Genomic DNA, 17357 nt, shown 5'->3' on the forward strand with positions numbered 1-17357 from the left:
CAGTTCCTCCCCAGTCACACAGGGGAAGAGGTGTCTGTGTCTCCACTGCCAGGTCACCAGGAGCAAGGTGAACTTGAAGACCTGGGGGAAACTCACTGGGCTAAATTGGAGGAACAGATAACAGCCATGGGCCCACTCACAGCTCTCAGTGTGCATCCCCAATTAGAAAGCTGTCTCGGAGGTGTCTGTATTCCCCTCTCCCGCCAGCCCATTTGGCCCTTGTCTGCTACCCTTCCTTTCCCCCTACCCCCAATCTCCCACCCCCGAGGTAGTTTTGTAGGCAGGGAGGGAGTCCTTTCACCTCTCCCCCTTCTTTTTGGTTACTATTTTGACTTTCCATGGAAAGTGAGAAAGGAAAAAATAATTTTCTGAAAAAGCATGGTCTGTGTGGCTCATGGGCAGGCTGGCGCGGGCAGTGGCTGGGCAGGCTGGCGGCTGGTAGACTCATCACCGGGCTTCCTCCCCTTCTCCATTCTGAAGGCGTTTGTGTGGCTCAGCACCGGAGATGGAAGCCTTTTTCCATAGCCAAAGGCCATCCCTGCTGCGTGCCAGCAGGCTCTAGCCCTCCACAAACACCACTCTCAAATTTCACTCTATCAATCCATCAATTGATGTTTACTGGGGTACTGTCTGGACTCCAGGCACCATGGGAAAAGAAGCAGAGATGTAAAAATAGCCTCCCCATGCTGCCAGCACACCCAGCTTCTGCTGGACTGCCTGGGCCTATCAGCAGAGGAGCGAGTTAGAGTCCAACCCTGTTCAAAGCAAGAGGAAGGTAGGGGACAGAAACCAGAGAAGGACAAGTGTCATAAAGAAAAGTACCAGAGTTAGGCTGAGAGTACAGGATCCTTGTCCTTTAGGCAGCTGCTTGTGGAGGATTTGCCCAATCCTGTGAGCGAGATCTGGTTGGAGTTACATGGAGATATTATTTTCTCTAGACACCTCTGTCCCCTGGGCCAGTGCCCTTTGTGGCTTGCCCAGAGAAGCTGCCTCAGCTCAAAGAGCAGGAGGCCAAGGGGCAGAGTCGACCAGCTGGACTCTCCCATGCGGAATAACTAAAAGTTTCCAGCACTTAGCAGAAAGCACTAATTGGATAATGGGAGAGGCAGGGAAAGGAACCACGCTCAACAAGCTTATGAAAGACTTGTGCATGTTTCGAGAGGGTGGCGTGGCATGGCATGACACAGGAACCTATGGGAAGAAGTCATGTTAAATCATTCACAAGGGTGGGATTATAAGCCATTTCTCTTCTCTACGTGTTTTCTAGATTTTCTGCATTAAGCATGTATTGCTCTTGTAAACTGAAAAAAAAAATCCACTGTTCTTATGAAAGTATCACATGGTTGTTTCTACACTCAATGAAGAAAAAATGGGGGAAGACCCCTCTGTGCCACACTTTCACTCAGGTCAGGGGTGGGTGTTGGGGATAAACTTTGGGTTCCTTGCTGTTCCTTTCGGGAAAGAAACTGATGCCCTTGGTCAAGGCTACCCAGGAAAGTGTCCCAGGCAGTCCTACAGCCTCATCTCTGTGGCCACTTGGTGGAAAGAGAGTTTCCAAATACAAAGCAAAAAATCTATTGACAAAGGCACCAGGCCAAAAGCCAGCAGCCACTGAGCAGACTGTGGAGGAGGTGGCTGGGCCCAGGGATACCCTACCACAAGGCCGCATTTTTGGAATCTTTGAACACAAGCTCTAATTTATAGCTGTCTGGGATCATCCTCCCAGACGGAATACATTTGGCCAGTCCCTGGCACAGATGTGTTTGATGCATAATGGAAAGTTAAAAGACAGGTTGCAATTTAAAGCCATCGGGCAACAGGAAAAAATCTGCGCTTGCTCATCCACACTCCCAACCCCAAACCGCACGGGTTTCCTCCTAGGTCATGGAATTGTGGCTTAGCTGAATGTCATCACTGTGTGAAGGGGAATCCTCCCAGCATGCCACCGCTGGATGTGTGTAGGATACGGTGAGGGAGGACCCAGCCAGCCTCGTGTTGCTTGTGATGGGCAGCAGTGATCATCAGTTAGCAAAGAACTTTGGTGGAGTCCACGCAAGTCTTTTCATCCTTCTGAACTCACCGCCACTGTAAGGCTGATGAAATGTCCTATATTCACTAGACTTTGGCTGGTCTACCACATGCCAGAAATTGCTTGTTAAATGTCCTCTCCCATTCCAGTTCGGCCAGGAACAGAGAGAGAAGTCGAGTATCACTAAGTTTCTGTCAGGCTCATTGTCGGCACTAGCAGGAGAGATGGTCTCCCCAGCCCCCCAGCTCTTCCATTCTTTTTTTTTTTATATATTATGTTGCATTATATGACACAGTTTCATAGGCTCTGGGATTCCCTGAACCCTTCCCTGTGCCCTCCTCCCATGGTGGATTCCTCCACCTTGTTGTAATATTACAGATCAAATTAAGTACAGATTCTTTCTTTGCAAACATATACCAAGCATAAGAGCAGCTGCTCCCTTTACTTCCCTTCTTTCCTTTGCCCCCACCTTAACCTCCTTTTCCTCCCTTCCTGCCTTTCTTTCTTACATGTTTATCAAGTGTCATCCATAGGCCAAGCTAGGTACCATGCTTGGAATCAGGGAAATGATAATGGAAAAGGCATGGCTCACAAACATGTTAGAAAAGCTCTTAAAGTGACTAATGCAGTGTAGGGCATTTGCATGGACTTCTGTTTTTTTTTTTAAGATTTATTTATTTTTATTACAAAGTCAGATATACAGAGAGGAGGAGAGACAGAGAGGAAGATCTTCCGTCCGATGATTCACTCCCCAAGTGAGTGCCACGGCCGGTGCTGTGCCCATCCGAAGCCAGGAGCCAGGAACTTCCTCCAGGTCTCCTACACAGGTGCAGGGTCCCAAAGCATTGGGTCGTCCTCAACTGCTTTCCCAGGTCATAAGCAGGGAGCTGGATGGGAAGTGGAGCTGCCGGGATTAGAACCAGTGCCCATATGGGATCCCAGCGCATTCAAGGTGAGGGTTTAGCCACTAGGCCACGCCACTGGGCCCTGTATGGATTTTTTGAAGAATGAGTTAGAAGGTATTGAGCAGGGAGGGTTTGGAGAGAGACGAGAAGCTCAGGCTGAGATGACAACATGGGGAAAGGCTCTGTTTGCTGACACTGACACTGTGTTGGGGACAAGAGTTCAGTTTGGGAGAGGCCAGAGGCGAATGCTGGATAGAAGAACTGGGGCAGAGACTCAGGGCTCTGTATAGTCTGCCATCAGCTGCGGAAGCCCACAGCAGGGCTGTGTGCAGAGTGGAGATGGCAGCCTTCATTTTAACGAGAAAAGTTATGTCTATGAGTGCTGCATGGATGCCAGACACAGCAAAGGCCAGAGACTGAGGACCAGAGAGAGGACACTGGAGACCAGCTGTGTGGATCCCTGGGAAATCAAGAAGAACCACTAGAACAACTGAAGATCTGTGCTAACGGTTTCTGGCACCAGTACCAATCCCTATGCCTTTGGCAGAAGCTTACCCAGAATATCATCCTTTTAGCAGAACGGACTTTGTCCTACAACAGCAAGAGTTGAGCCTTAAAGTCAATCATTTAAAAAATTGTTGAGGATCTATTGTGGGTCAGGGGTCCAGGATTCAGGAATGAGGAAGCACCATGCCTTCTCCTGAGTTCTCAAGGCTCATGGAGAAGCTTTGCACTGGTTGGTCCAGCAGGGGTTCTGTAGATAAGAACCCAACCAACACAGGACGAGCCTAGTAGGACACACGGAGGGAGATGCCAGATAGCATCAGTTCTTGGGTCATCATGCCTTTCCTGAAGACCAGCTTTGCACAAGGCACCTAGGAAATGTGATGACATAGGTCTCTGAGGTTGCAAAAGTGTGTCCACTATTCAAAAAGAGAAGCGTCATCCATTAGGAAATAAAGCAAGAATGCAGTGAAAGGAACAGGCAATGACAAATCGATGCAAGTAAATAGGGGATCTGCAGCTATGGTTTTATTACGCATTTTCATGGGCATGCTATTCAACAGCTAACCATATTCTATGGTTTTTAGGACACAAAGTGATAAGTTATAAGCAAATTTCCATGGAGAAGACAGTTTGTGGTGTTAAATCAGAGATGCAGAACATGGAAAGGAGACTTGATTGAAAGTACTTAAAGCAAAGAGAATGGACAGAACGTCTCCTTTAAGGAATGGGTATATGCCAAAAACGAGTCCCTTGCTATGAAGCAGAAGCTGTTAATGGATTGCAATTCTATTTTTACTGTATCTATTTTCATTTCCCTGGGATTTCTGATGAAATTTCCCATCTTGAAGATGTATTTTTTTCCTCTTAAGTTTTCATGCATCACCAACATGGTCTCCAGAAAGGCATTAGCCCAGGTGCAGGGGTGGTGCTGAAACGTAAAAAGGTGAAGACCACTCCTCACTCCGGCTCCTCTAGTCTGCTCCACACTCCTCCTGCTCTGGACACTGTCCGACACTGATCATTAGGGCAAATCCATTCTCCTCTGCCTTCTGCTGACTAAGCCCAGCAGATACCCTCTTTGTGGGTGACAAGTGTCACTTAGAAAAGTTTTAGATAGCACATGTGCCTATACCTAGGAGGGAGTGACAGGCTGGAGGGGACACACTAGCCACTAGGCCCATTCCTGCTCCCACAAGGAGGCCTCTGGCTGGCTGGCTCCTTGGCTTGGAACAAGACACTGCCAGCTGTTTCCCACTCACAGCTTAGTTCTAAAGCCACTTCCTCAGGGAAGCCTATCCTGGCCTAGATATGTGCCTTCCTTTGTAGCTCATGTAACAGTTTCTATTTAAATATTTCAGTAACTTAGAAATATTTTTATTTAAGGCCTAAGCTCTGTGAAGGCAGGAACAGGAACTGTGTTGCTGCATTCCAAGCACCTTGCAGAGCAGGCTCATGGCAGACACTGGTAAGTGAATGAATGCAGGGTTGACTCAAAGCTGTCATTTTGGTGATGCTGTAAGCTGAGGTTGTCTCCTCCCCCCCAAAGAACCCTAATGTCCAATGTGATGGCATTTGGAGATGAGGTCTTCTGGAGACAACTCAGTTCAGACTATGTGTGTATTTATTCATGTACTTGAGAGGGCGAGGGAAGGAGGGAGAATCAGAGAGAACTTCTATCTGTTGCTTCACACACCAAATGAGTTTAACAGCTCAGTCTGGCCCAGATGGAAGCTGGAGCCATTCACTCAGTCCTGCTCTCCCATATGGGTGGCAGGGACTCAACTACTTGAACCACCACTGCTGCCTTCCAGGATCTGCAGCAGCAGGATGCTGGAGTCAGGAACTGGTGCTGAATATCAAGCCCAGGTCTTCCAGTGCGGGATGTGGTAGTCTTAATCACTGGGCTAAACACTTAACCCAGGTTATTAGCTTTAGATGAGTCTGTTGATGGGGCCTTGGTCCACTGGGATTTCTGCCAGTATGAGAGATACCAGCAAAAGAGTATTTCTTTCTCTCCGTCTCTCTGACATGGCAGAACATAGTGAGAAGGTAGCTGGCCACTTGACAGTGGTCCAGTAAGAGCTCCTCAGAACCTGACCTTGATGGTTCCCTGACCTCACACTCCCCAGCCTCCAGAACAAGAAAAATACAAGTCTGCTTTTTCAACCCACCCAGTCTATGTTTTTTTTTTTTTTTTATGCCAACTTGAGCTCTCTCACACAAGCTCACAGTTCTTGTGGGCAAGTTCCCTCCCCGCTCTTCTAGGGAAGGCTTCACAAAGCACTGTTTTAAATTCCAGCTATACTTAGGAAAGATTGCAGGTACTTTGGAGGGCACTGTATCAACAGTGTTGAATACAATCAGCTAGACACTCAGAGAAACAAAACAACATTAGAGCTTGGTGGTGTCAGCTCTGTGGTTTTCTGGGCCTGCAGGTCTATGTGTCATGCACCATGCATGAATACAGGGAATAAACCTCTGCTTGCCTTTTACTGACAGGAGTATGCGAATACCTAACACAACCACAGCAGTACACATGTGCACTGTACTCCAATGAAAATGGAGCAAAATCAATCTTAAGTGTTGCTTCTTTGAGATGAACGCCACCTGCACACACTTCCAACTCCTCTGCAACTCTCTTCTTTGAGCTGGAGTCACACAAAGTGAGAAACGACTTCTCAGCCCTACGGTTTTCATTTAAGGCTTTTAGGCGAATGCCTGCTCTTGGCGGCACTTCTCATGCTAGATGGGATTGTGGAATGAGCACTCACCGTTCTTGATTGCATTGCAAACTGCATTATGCTATCGTGAGGGTAATGGAGCCTCTTCCTTTCAGCAGCCCAAAGTCAGAAGCACATTTGCTTGGGAAAATGACACTCATTGACTCAAAGAGGCAAATCACCTCCCAAGATCTTCATCCTCTCATACTGTGAATACAAGGCTGAAATTCGGATGGCATCCTCGCTACACTGAGGATTTTGTCAGAGAAAACACAAGAGAGGAATGCTATATGACGTTCCTATCAACCAGTCTCTGCAGGGACTTTGCCGCCCCAGAATCCACATCAGAAGCAGGCGTGACAGGACCGCAGCAGCAGGTGATGCGGGCAAAGCTGGGAAAACACAGAGCAACTCTTTCAGACACTGGGTCTTAGATATCCACTCCAACTTTTCTGATGCTGCTTCCAAGGGACACGCTCATATGGAGAAAGGTTTCCTTCAGGTAAGAGTGCATCTCACGATATTTAATTCCTTGCACTAATGAGAGCTTGTGTTCCTGTCATCTTGGGAGTGAACAGGAGGTTCTACTTGTACGTTGTGTCATAGTTTCTTCTGTTTGCTCAGATTGCTCTAATGTTAACTTGCCTGGGTCAGCTGACATTGGTGGGAGATAGTTTGGATGTCCCAGCAGAACGTAAGTGTGGCAGAAGAAAACTAAGCTGTATGAACAGCTTGCTGCAAACAGCAGAACAGATACCCTACATGGAGACACTGGAAGGTGTGTGTTTACTTAGTGGTTATGCATCGTGTCTTCCCTCTTAGAAAACACAGAGGAAAGAAAGGGAATATGGAACAGCAAGAATTAGAGAAAAGATGATGACTGTGTAGTTTTCTTTAAATAGCAAAACAAGTGGTACAGACAACTGGCTAACAGTTCCGGTGAGCAGATGGCTTTATCAAATGAAGATTAAATACACACAGAGCGAAAACCCAACCCACCGAGTCTGAATTAAACTCAATGGATGAGTCTTGAGAGAACAAAAGTGATTTTCTCTGAGGTCTCTGGATTTGCTCGCTGAAGCATCCGACTGAGTCTCATCCCCGGTTGGGTCTCTGAACACAGAAACACCATGGGGGAGAGAAGCAATCACTGTGGCATCTCATCTGATACCAAGCTTTGCATAAGTGAAGACAAGACATTAAACAATATTCATGCTGTAGCCAACTACTCTCCTAGGCTGTCGTAATTAGGATTCTTAAATACTGAACAAGAATAATGACTTTCACCCTACTGTGGTTAATACAGAGCGACAATGGTAGAACAAATATATTTTATGTGGGGCCTGGTACAATGACCCAATTGGTTAATAATCTGCCTACAAACACAGGCATCCCATATGGGTACTGGTTTGTGTCCCGGCTACTCCATTTCCCATCCAGCTCCCTGCTTATGTCCTGGGAAAGCAGTGGGAAACTTGGGGACCTTGTACCCACTTAGGAGACCAGAAAGAGGCTCTTGGCTTCTGATTGACTCAGCTCTGGCAGTTGTGGCCATTTGGGAGTGAACCAGAAAACGGAAGATCTTTATCTCTTCTCTCTGTAAATCTGTCTTTCCAATAAAAGTAAATAAATCTTAAAAACAGTATTATAAGTACAGCTCAGGTTAGACTGGAATAAGACAAAATGTTTGGCTCAGTGAGAATTTAGCCTGCAGGGAATCTGGAAGAAATCATGAGTCTTGCTTGGTATTCTCCAGAGAACCCTCTTAGCAACCCTTCTAGAACCTGCTGAAAGTCAGGCACTCAGGTCTTGGGGTTGGGGGTGTCGGCGGTGGGGTGTGCAGGAAGACCTCCAGGATGGGGAATAACAGCTTCTAACACATCCTGGCCAGGCCTAGCCCTGACTTGTTGGGAGCGTTTTCCCATGCCTGCTGAATCCCTCTGTGCCACAAGCAGACTCCTTCCCAACCAGCATCACCACGGGAGGGCAGGACCTGGCTCATATTTTGAAATCTTTGCTAACTGCTCCTTTAGACATTTTCTCTCTCTTCTGAGTGTCCAGGCTGAATAGCAATGGTTTTTTGATGGAATCATAATATGCCCACATGTGTGGCACGGGAGGTAGACTGGACAAGAAAGGGGTTCTCAACATCTGGGTTTGAATCAGGTTCTTCATTTGACTAGCTCTGTCATTTTAGCCAAGTCACTTATCTCTTGACCCCTGGCTTCCACATGTGCTGTCACAGTGGCTCCTTAGCAGGTTAAATGCCCTAGTGTTGCACGCCAAAGCAGTGAGAGCACAGCACTTAGTGTGATGTTGGTAGACTGGCTAATGTCATGTTCTAGCCAAGAGCTTCATCTTTTTCAAGATAGGACAAACCACTCCCAGGACACCAATAACTAAGCTGTGAAGGCTCTCCTAATTTCTGTGTTAGCTCTACGTTCCGTTTCCATGACAGCTGCAGGTCCCTTGAGTCTTCTAAACCATCTATACTGGAGTGTCAGTGGCCTTTTATAGAAACTATGTCCCCCTTCTTTAATTTTAGTGTCTCAAAGATCTAGTGAAAGAAGAGAATTAAAAGACGTATTTGTGAAAGACTAATTATATTAAGACAAAAGCTGTCCACTAGGTCTTTCTTCAATGATGAGAATATCCTTCTCTGGGCTGCCTGGCAGGCCTGTATGTGGCCTCTGCATACCTATGGCTGTGAGCCTTTGATATATGACTAGTAGGTCTGAGGAACTGAATAGTACATTTCATTTAATTTTATTTCTTTGAATTACGATTTAAACAGCTGCATGTGATCGTAGGGGAGGTGCAGTGTGGGACAGTGGCAGGCCTGGAAGTCCCATGTTTCCCAGAGTTCCAACCTGCTCTCTTTGTTAGTCTGTACACATGGAGAGTCTAAGGGAACACACACAGAAACCTGGCTCTGTTTCCTCAGCTGCACACTGGGAATGAGGGTAGCCTCCCTCTCACAGCCTTTTTGTGAGGGCTGTAGGAATTAATATCAAAATGTCTGTAGGAGAGCAGGCTTCAGTTTGTATAATGACTACGACCGTTCTTGATGTTCCTGCTGCTGAAACAAACTTTTAAATCTCTCTTATTCTTTTGCATTTTCCTTCTGAATGTCCTCTGCCTTAAACAGATCCGTAGCGCTCGCAATGTCTCTCCTGCTTCTTCCAGATGTTGCAATATTTGATATATCTCTTTGCACCTACATTTCTGAAATGCATCAAGGCTAAACCTGACACTGGATATAAACTCCCTGGTCATAGATTTCTCATTTCCTAAGCTAGTAACATCTATTATATCGTACAGTCCACATATTCCAGTAAGCTAACAAAGTAAGGAGGTTGTATGATTCAAAATCAGAAAACCTTGGCCATACCACCTGATGTGTGACTTTCTGTGTCCTCATCTATAAAATGGAAAGACTTAAACTATTTCATGGTGTTGTTGTGGTTCTTCATGAAATGGGGTAATGCAAATGAAGGTGTTTTGTAAACTAAAACAATTTATGTTAATCAGCTTTGTGAATTTTTCTCCTAGTCAAATCCAAAGACGATGAATACAGGTCAAAGTAAATCCTATAATCTTTATGATGTGCCTCCTGTCTACCTGATATTTGCATTGTACTGGTCTAATTCTCCTTTGGAGTTTTTCTCTTTAACCTCTTTGTAATTGTGACATGATCTGTTTCAGTGGCCAGAACAGAGACAACAGCCCTGCTGTGATATTTACTGGCAATATTAAGGTTAGGGGATCATTTATGATTGGAGACCCAAGATACTTCCTAGATAGTATTCTAGAATACCACAGTGAAAATGTAATGGGCAAGACAGGTGGCTTCCCAGTAACTCTAGAAACTAACAACTATTCATGTAAAAAAAAAGTTTAAAACAATAATGGTAAAGTGGCAATTGGAAGTAAGACAGCCACCAAAAACAAGCCAAGTCAGTAAGTTGAGAGGAATGGGGAGCTCCATTCCAAAGCTGGTGTCATTGGTGAGCCTCTGACCTCTCCCAGCCATATTTAAAACAGTGACTGTTCAAGTGTGTGCCTGGGCCAGCAGCACCAACAGCACCTTGGTGCTCGTCAGAAAAGCAGAGCCACTGAACCAGAATGCAGAGCTGAACACAACTCCCGACAGACTGTGCATGCTCATCCATGTTTGAGAGGCAGTGGTCACCAAAGGTTCTCCACTGCCTCCCATGGCAGTCCGGAATCAGGGCAGAAACAGCTGCTGCTGCAGGTCAGTGTGCACATCCTATCCTGGAGCCATGCTCAAGTTTTCTAGGTGCTGAGGGATTGGAAGAAGGGGATGCCAGCACAACACATTTCTGCTCTCAAGGCGCAAGACGAAGAAGGGAATAAACTACAACTAAAGGCCAAATGAAGGTTAAATACAGACACAAGTGTCTTGAGATCAAGGATTATGTTTTAGCCATCTTTGAATCCTCAACATGTAGCAGAGTGCCAGGCACACAGGAAGTGGTCAGCAGCATACATTTGCTCAGTGAGCTGCTCAGTGAACTTCGCACCTTCTAAGCTATGAAACTCTTGCTACTTTGCTTGTTCCATTCAATACAGAACAGCTGCTACTTTCTCCTGACCGTTATGAGCCCCTTGAGTATAGATCAGACTTTGTCACCTATACTCTACGTGGTTGAGCATGATTCCTACCAATATGAAATTGAATACTCATTGTATGCATATGGCATGTCATTAAAACACACACATTAGCTAATTTTATAACTGAAGTTCAAGCAGGTTAAATAACTTGCCAAAGGTCCCCTAGACAGCAAGCTGTGGAGCCAGGATAAACCCAGGCAGGGCGATGCCAGTGTCTACCTCCCAAGCTCTGAATTCCTGGATCTCAACTGTCATGCTGTATGATCTGAGATCTGCCAGAGTATTGGAACCAAGGCTCTTGTTCCTCTGTACCGGTCTCTGCTGGAGATCCCTAACTGGTCCTAGCAACACTGGTTCCCTCCCTCACTGGAAAAGGCTAGGCACAGTTGAGTTCTCACAAAAGTCAGAAATGGGAACTTTCCACCAATGAGGCTAAGGAGATTCCTATTTGCCACTGGGGGTGTCAGGAACATTTTTATTAAATAACACTGCTTAAAATGTATTTGAAAGGTAGAAGGAGACAGATAGAGAGATTTCCTATTTGCTGATCTACTCCCCAAATGCCCGTAACATTCAGGCTTGACCTAGCCCAAAGTGGGACACTAGGAACTCACTCCTGGTCCCCTAGATGTGTGGGGAGAGACCCGAAGGCTTGAACTATCACTTACGACCTTCCAGGGTGCATAGTAGCAGGAAGCTGGAACAATAAGCAGATAGATACAGGATGCAAACCCAGGCTCTCTGATAACGGACACAAGCATCCTAATTGGGAATCTCTGAAACAAACACCTGTCGCTTTGGGTATTTTTTAAAAAGGTTTATTTATTTATTTATTTATTTATTTATTTATTTATTTATTTATTATTCTTTATTTTATGACACAGTGTAACAGGCATTGGGGTTTCCCCTCGCCCTACCCCCATTATTTTGCCCACCAGTCTTTCAATAGTTGTCTTTCAAGTTTACGTTCAGAAGTCCATCATCTGCCATTGGGATGTCTCGCAATCATGTAGGGGCTTAACTGTCATTCTGCTGTGAGACCATCCTTGTATTTAAAGCTAGTCTTCCTGACAGGTAATGACTCTGAAGCTGCTGTTTAAAGCAAGTTTGGGCAGGAGGGCAAAATGACCTCTCTCCTCTTCCTCTGAGTCACTCAAGCCAGTGAGACACTTTCTCTCCCCAAAGCACCTGACAGGCCTCCCCTGGTGAAAACCCAAGGCCGTCTTAATGGAGCACATCGTCCAGCTGGCCATATATGGGTTCTGACCGTCCACAGTGAGCCACGCCTACTTCCTGTTGGATGGCAGAGGAGCAGTGCAGTGCAGCACAATGATAGGAAAGCCCTGAGCACACAACAATAAACCAAGGAACAAATAACGCCAGGCTTTTCTTCAAATGAATGTATGTGGCTTGGGGGGTTGTGGTGGTTTATTTATATTGCTATGCAACAGAGGGAAAACATCAAGGTGATTTCAATGAAAGGCCCAGACAACCGCCCTGCTCTCTGACTGCGTTGGCCACATTTAGATGTGACAGATGTTGGGAGGGGCTTCATGGCAGCCCTCAACTGTGTGAGCAGAAACTGAGTGGGGCTGGTGGCTAGGTTTTGCTTTTGTTTTGAAAAACTCAGTGATGTGGACAGCCGGCAGCCCCAGGGCCAGGAGAGCTGTTCTGGTTTTGGAAGGAGCTGGCTGAATGTTTACAAAACCAGGAGCACAGCCTAGGGAAACTCAAACCCAGCTGCCAGAAGGAGGCTGTGAATTGATTTGTCAAATCGCAGATCACACAACACGCCCCGTGCACCCCACCTGGCCTCTGTGCCTGTCTGCTGGTGAGTGTCCGGTGGGAGAGGAAGTGACTCAGGCACATGAGCGACTGAGGCTGTGGATAAATGCTGCACTGTCACAGCAAAGACTGTCCCTCCAGTGTCTGGCTCTGGACACCTTCCCCAAACTTCCCACACAGCCCTCCAACAAGGAGAAAAAACAACTTCAGGAATCAGGGTGTCAGGCCTGCTGGGTGACCATTTAGGCAACACCTTTGCTTTCCCCATCATTATTAGGTACCTGCTACAGTTGGGTCCTGTGGCTGTGGTGGTGTGGTTACAGACTTGGGATGGCTCCTATTCAGGCTTTGTTCCTTTACTGTTGTCCCCTCCCCTAACAGGTATTGAAAGTCCCCGGATATCCCTAGAGGATTCATGCTATGCAAGTAAAGAACAAATAGCTGGTAATCGACACAGCAGAGATGGGACCAATCTTCCAGAGTCAATGATCTGCACAAACCAAGAAGGCCAAGCTTTTCAACCCAAGGATTCATGAATTCATTTGATAGGTATTTATTCAATGCCTCCGAGGCGGGGGCTAGGCACTCTTCCAGGTGCTAAGGATACAGCAGTGGACAAAATGGAAATTTCTATTCCCAGGAATGTTTTACATTCTAGAGGAGAGAATTCACAAGGACAAATGGGAAGAATATGCAATGTTATTGTCCAGCGAAGATGAGTTCCAAGTCATTTAGCACACCTAAATACTACTCCACATCAAAGGAGTTGGAGGGAAGAGAGCTAACATGATGGGTCGCCTCCTATGTGTCAGGTTCTGAAAATGGAAAATCATGGAATTTTGAGCAGGTACTGTGTACTAGGGTTACAGGCAGGTAATGTCAGCTACTTCGCACAATTCCCTTTAATCCTCTTGGCAGTTTTTGTACCAACAGAAGAAAGAATAGCTCGCTCCAGCATACTCTGCTTGGGCTTTCTGCTCTCCGGCCTGATGCTCCTGGCTCAGACGGTAGGTTCACTTAGCCGTGCCTCTGCTCGCTGCTAGGGGCTTACCTTTGTCCCCATCTCCATCCCGCTGGTCCCTCAAGGAACACCTTACTACATCCTTTGGAGCATCCTGTTGGCTTTCCCTAGGACTCTGACCCTTTCTTCATTGGAGCATGTGCGGAAGGGTCAGCGCTAACCTTACTCTAACTGCAACTACTCTAGGCCAACACTCTAACTGCAGCTACTCAAACATGACTTCACTCCCACTTTCCTTCCTATTTTTATGGGCAACAGTGTGAGCTTTGTCTCTAGATGCTATGCTACGTTCTGTTTTTCTATACATATCAGTCTTGCTTCCACAACTGGGTTAGTAGCTCAGGGAACAGTTTCTGACATTTGTAAATTAAGACTTGCCTGCTAATTGTGCAATAGAGTGGTTCTTAAACTTGAACATGGGTCAGAATTCCCTGCACTGTTGGTTAAAAACAGATTGCTGGGGCCCGGCGGCGTGGCCTAGCGGCTAAAGTCCTCGCCTTGAAAGCCCCGGGATCCCATATGGGCGCCGGTTCTAATCCCGGCAGCTCCACTTCCCATCCAGCTCCCTGCTTGTGGCCTGGGAAAGCAGTTGAGGACGGCCCAATGCATTGGGACCCTGCACCCGCGTGGGAGACCCGGAAGAGGTTCCAGGTTCCCGGCTTCGGATTGGCGCGCACCGGCCCGTTGCGGCTCACTTGGGGAGTGAATCATCGGACGGAAGATCTTCCTCTCTGTCTCTCCTCTGTATATATCTGGCTGTAATAAAATGAATAAATCTTAAAAAAAAAAAAAAACAAAAAAACAGATTGCTGGGCTGAGAAGGCACATGTCTTACAAAGTGATGGAAGAGGCCAATGCCACTGGGTAAGGAATCACACTTTTGGGAAGCCCTGGTTAACCGAATGGACTACAGTATTGAAGAGCTGGTAAACTGAGTTGGAGCCCTAACTCTGCCATGGGCCAATTAATCTAAGGGAACCCCTGCTTCCTTATTGTTAAAAATTATGGATTAGAGTGGAATGCCCATGGCGACTGCTATGAGGATTACGTGTGATAGTGAAGGGGGTGAGCTTCGTTCTGTCTCTGACATGCCGAAAATGTTCAATACATGCTTCCAGTTATGCCTGGAAAGGCTGGCTCAACATCAGGCCCTGGATAGGCCCAGAACCCAGCCTCGGAATTCCTTCTCAGACTGTCCAAGTAATGTCTTTGGAACTCATAAGCAGTGAGCATGAAGGGTGTCACTATAGTGTGACATCTATTATTAATGGCTTCTGAAATTAAAACAGGCTACTAAAAACCACAACACAGAGGGTTTCCCGAAATGGCTCTCCCCACAGCATCCTGGATGTGAAGCACCCAGCATGCATAGGCCACGGGCACTTCAACACTCAGGGACTGCCAGAGGGCGCCTCCTGTCTGCTTCCCCTGCCCACAGCTGTGGAGGAGGCGCCTGGCCTCAGCAGGGCTTGGGGCAGTTGGAGATCCCAGGACTTATGGGCTAGCTGGCTGGCAGGCACAAGTGGGGCCCACCATTCAATAATTAATTAGTTGCAGCCATGCGGAAGACAGGGCTGCTCCTGCCTAGTGGCTTTGAAGCACCCGGGGCCCTGCTGCTTCTCAGGGGCTCTAAGAACCTCTTGACCCAAGGAAGACCTCAAGAAGACCCTTCCACTGGCTGACACTTCTTAAGGAGGCCCAAGAAGGGCTCTGCTGACAATACCATTTTCAAACCTTGTTTTACAGTTCCTGCAGGGCCTGGGACTCGGTGTCCTGGCATCTGCGGATGGCCTAGCCCTAGTCATGTCCCAGGAATATAGGAGACAGGCGGCACAGCCCTCCCTCTCCACGAACCACGAATCCTGGGATAGGAGTCAGTTCAATAAAACACTGCAAACTTGAATGAGATCATCTCTGGGAGGCTGGGAGGACATGTTCCTGGGAGACCCCTCCATTCCCACCCCTCCCAGCCAGCAGCACCCTCCCCTGCTGCTCAGGAAAAGCACGACCCAGCCCCCATCCATCACCATTTTCACGCCAACCCTGGCTCCCTCCACAAAATCATCCGAGCCAAGAGGGGTGCGTCTGTCCACAGGTTTGGGAAGCAGTGCCACCCTCCTCTATCCCTAGAGCAGCCCCGGGCCAGGGTGTTGCTTCCAATACCCAGCCAGGCCGGGCACCAGCAGGATGGCAGAGAGAGAGGGGGTGTGCACAGGCGGCCAGGAGAGAGGCGGCCGCCCTTGGCCGGGGAGCCTCCGGAGGGGAGCATCAGCAGGGTCCCAGAACCTGGCGTCTCTGCTATGAGACACACTCCGGGCAGAGAGGGCTTGCTTGCGGGGAAGAGCCACGCCGCCTCTCCCCTTCTCCCGTTTTCCATCCTTTCCCTTCCCTTTGTCTGCCTTCTTCTTGCCTCCGCCGTCTGAACCCGCTTCCCTCGCCCGGACTCCGGCTCGGACACCGCAGTGGTCAGCTCCCTGGGGATCCCCGGCCCCGCGCCCGCCGCCCTGCGGGGACCCCTGCCCAGCCCGGCCCTCCCGGCTCGGCTCTCACCCAGAAGAGCAGGTTGAAGCCGAGCAGCAGGTACTTGATGCACCGCAGGCCCCCGCGGAAGCGCCCCATGCTGCGGCCCCGGCGGCGGGCTCCCGAGTCCCCAGGCCCGCGCGCTCCGAGCGCCAGGAGCGGCGGGCGCCGGCGGGGAGGGGGCGGGGCGGGGCGGGGCTGCGGGGGGCGGGGCGCGGGCCCGGGGCGCCCTGGCCAGCTCGGGCGGCCAGCAGGGGCGCGTCTGCTCCTCCCCGGTCCCCGGAGCAGCCCCGTCTCCCGCCCTGGACAGCACCCCTCCCGGGGGTCTGGTGGGTGCCCCGGGGACCCCGGGGGAGGACGCAAGCCCTGCTAGGAAAGGAGCGTCGACCGGGGCTGGGACACCCAGCCACTGGACTGGCGCCCTATGCCGGGACTCCCTGGAGGCCTGCGGTGATGGCTGAGGGATGAGGACGCGGCCTCTGTGGCCATGGAAACCCAAGAGGGCGACTTGGGTGCGGGAGAGATGGAAGACCTCAGCATGCAGCCCGGCATCCAGGTTCTGAGTTCGGGGCGTCGCGCCGGCGCGCAGGCTGCGAGGCCGCTTCTGGGGACCCTCCCCCGGCAGCTCACGCTCTGCGCAGAGGCCTCTTACCTTAATAGGCAAGGACTGAGAGAAGGCACGGGAGGCGCTGGCCCGGCCTGACAGCTGTTGCCCCGCCGCGCTGGCCAGCGGAAGGGAAGCGGACTCCTCGTGCACTGATGGGAGTGTTGGAAAGCAGTCGGGATTGGGGATCTTAACCGTGAAGTGAAGCTGAGAGAAAAGGGGGCGTGTTTTGTTGTGCTTTGTTTTCATTAAGTTGCCTGCTGGCAGGGAAATGAGGCTCCCACTCTCGTACTATCTACAATATGTAGTGTCAGACACTGTGCGGGAGACAAGAAAGTGTGAAAATCAAGGAGCTTATGTGGTAATTCAGATGAGTTTAAATGCCTGTTACAGGTCATGCTTGTTAGCAAGCCGCAGGGGCACAGTAAGGAGGGGACAGCACGCTGATCTCTGGTGGCGGTAAGTACTTAATTAGGGCAAGGTAGGGGGAAGGGGAGTTGGGAGAGTACATTGCATTGACCAGGAAAAGTGTTTAGGTCTGTTTTCTGTTGCTACAACAAAACCCACAAGGCTGGGTATTTGTAAAGTGGTTTTATTTAGCCCAGTGGTTTGGCAGCTGAAAGTGTACCAT

General features: G+C 48.7%; 1 protein-coding gene across 2 annotated transcripts in view; it reads right to left on the bottom strand.

Moving 5' to 3' along the window:
• The window catches only part of TSPAN2 (tetraspanin 2), a 44665-nt gene extending 27570 nt beyond the window's left edge, over positions 1 to 17095 (bottom strand). Inside the window, exon 1 of one of the 2 annotated variants that reach the window (XM_058660096.1) lies at positions 16775 to 17095. In XM_058660096.1, the coding sequence (XP_058516079.1) occupies positions 16775 to 16975 (201 nt within the window). In that variant the 5' untranslated portion in view covers positions 16976 to 17095. Of the gene's footprint in view, positions 1 to 16152; positions 16691 to 16774 lie in introns of those variants that run through there. The other variant, XM_004581880.3, reaches the window with a different exon arrangement.
• Positions 17096 to 17357: the final 262 nt, after the last annotated feature.

The sequence above is a fragment of the Ochotona princeps genome, chromosome 2 (assembly GCF_030435755.1).
Source record: "Ochotona princeps isolate mOchPri1 chromosome 2, mOchPri1.hap1, whole genome shotgun sequence".
Lineage (NCBI taxonomy): Eukaryota > Metazoa > Chordata > Mammalia > Lagomorpha > Ochotonidae > Ochotona > Ochotona princeps.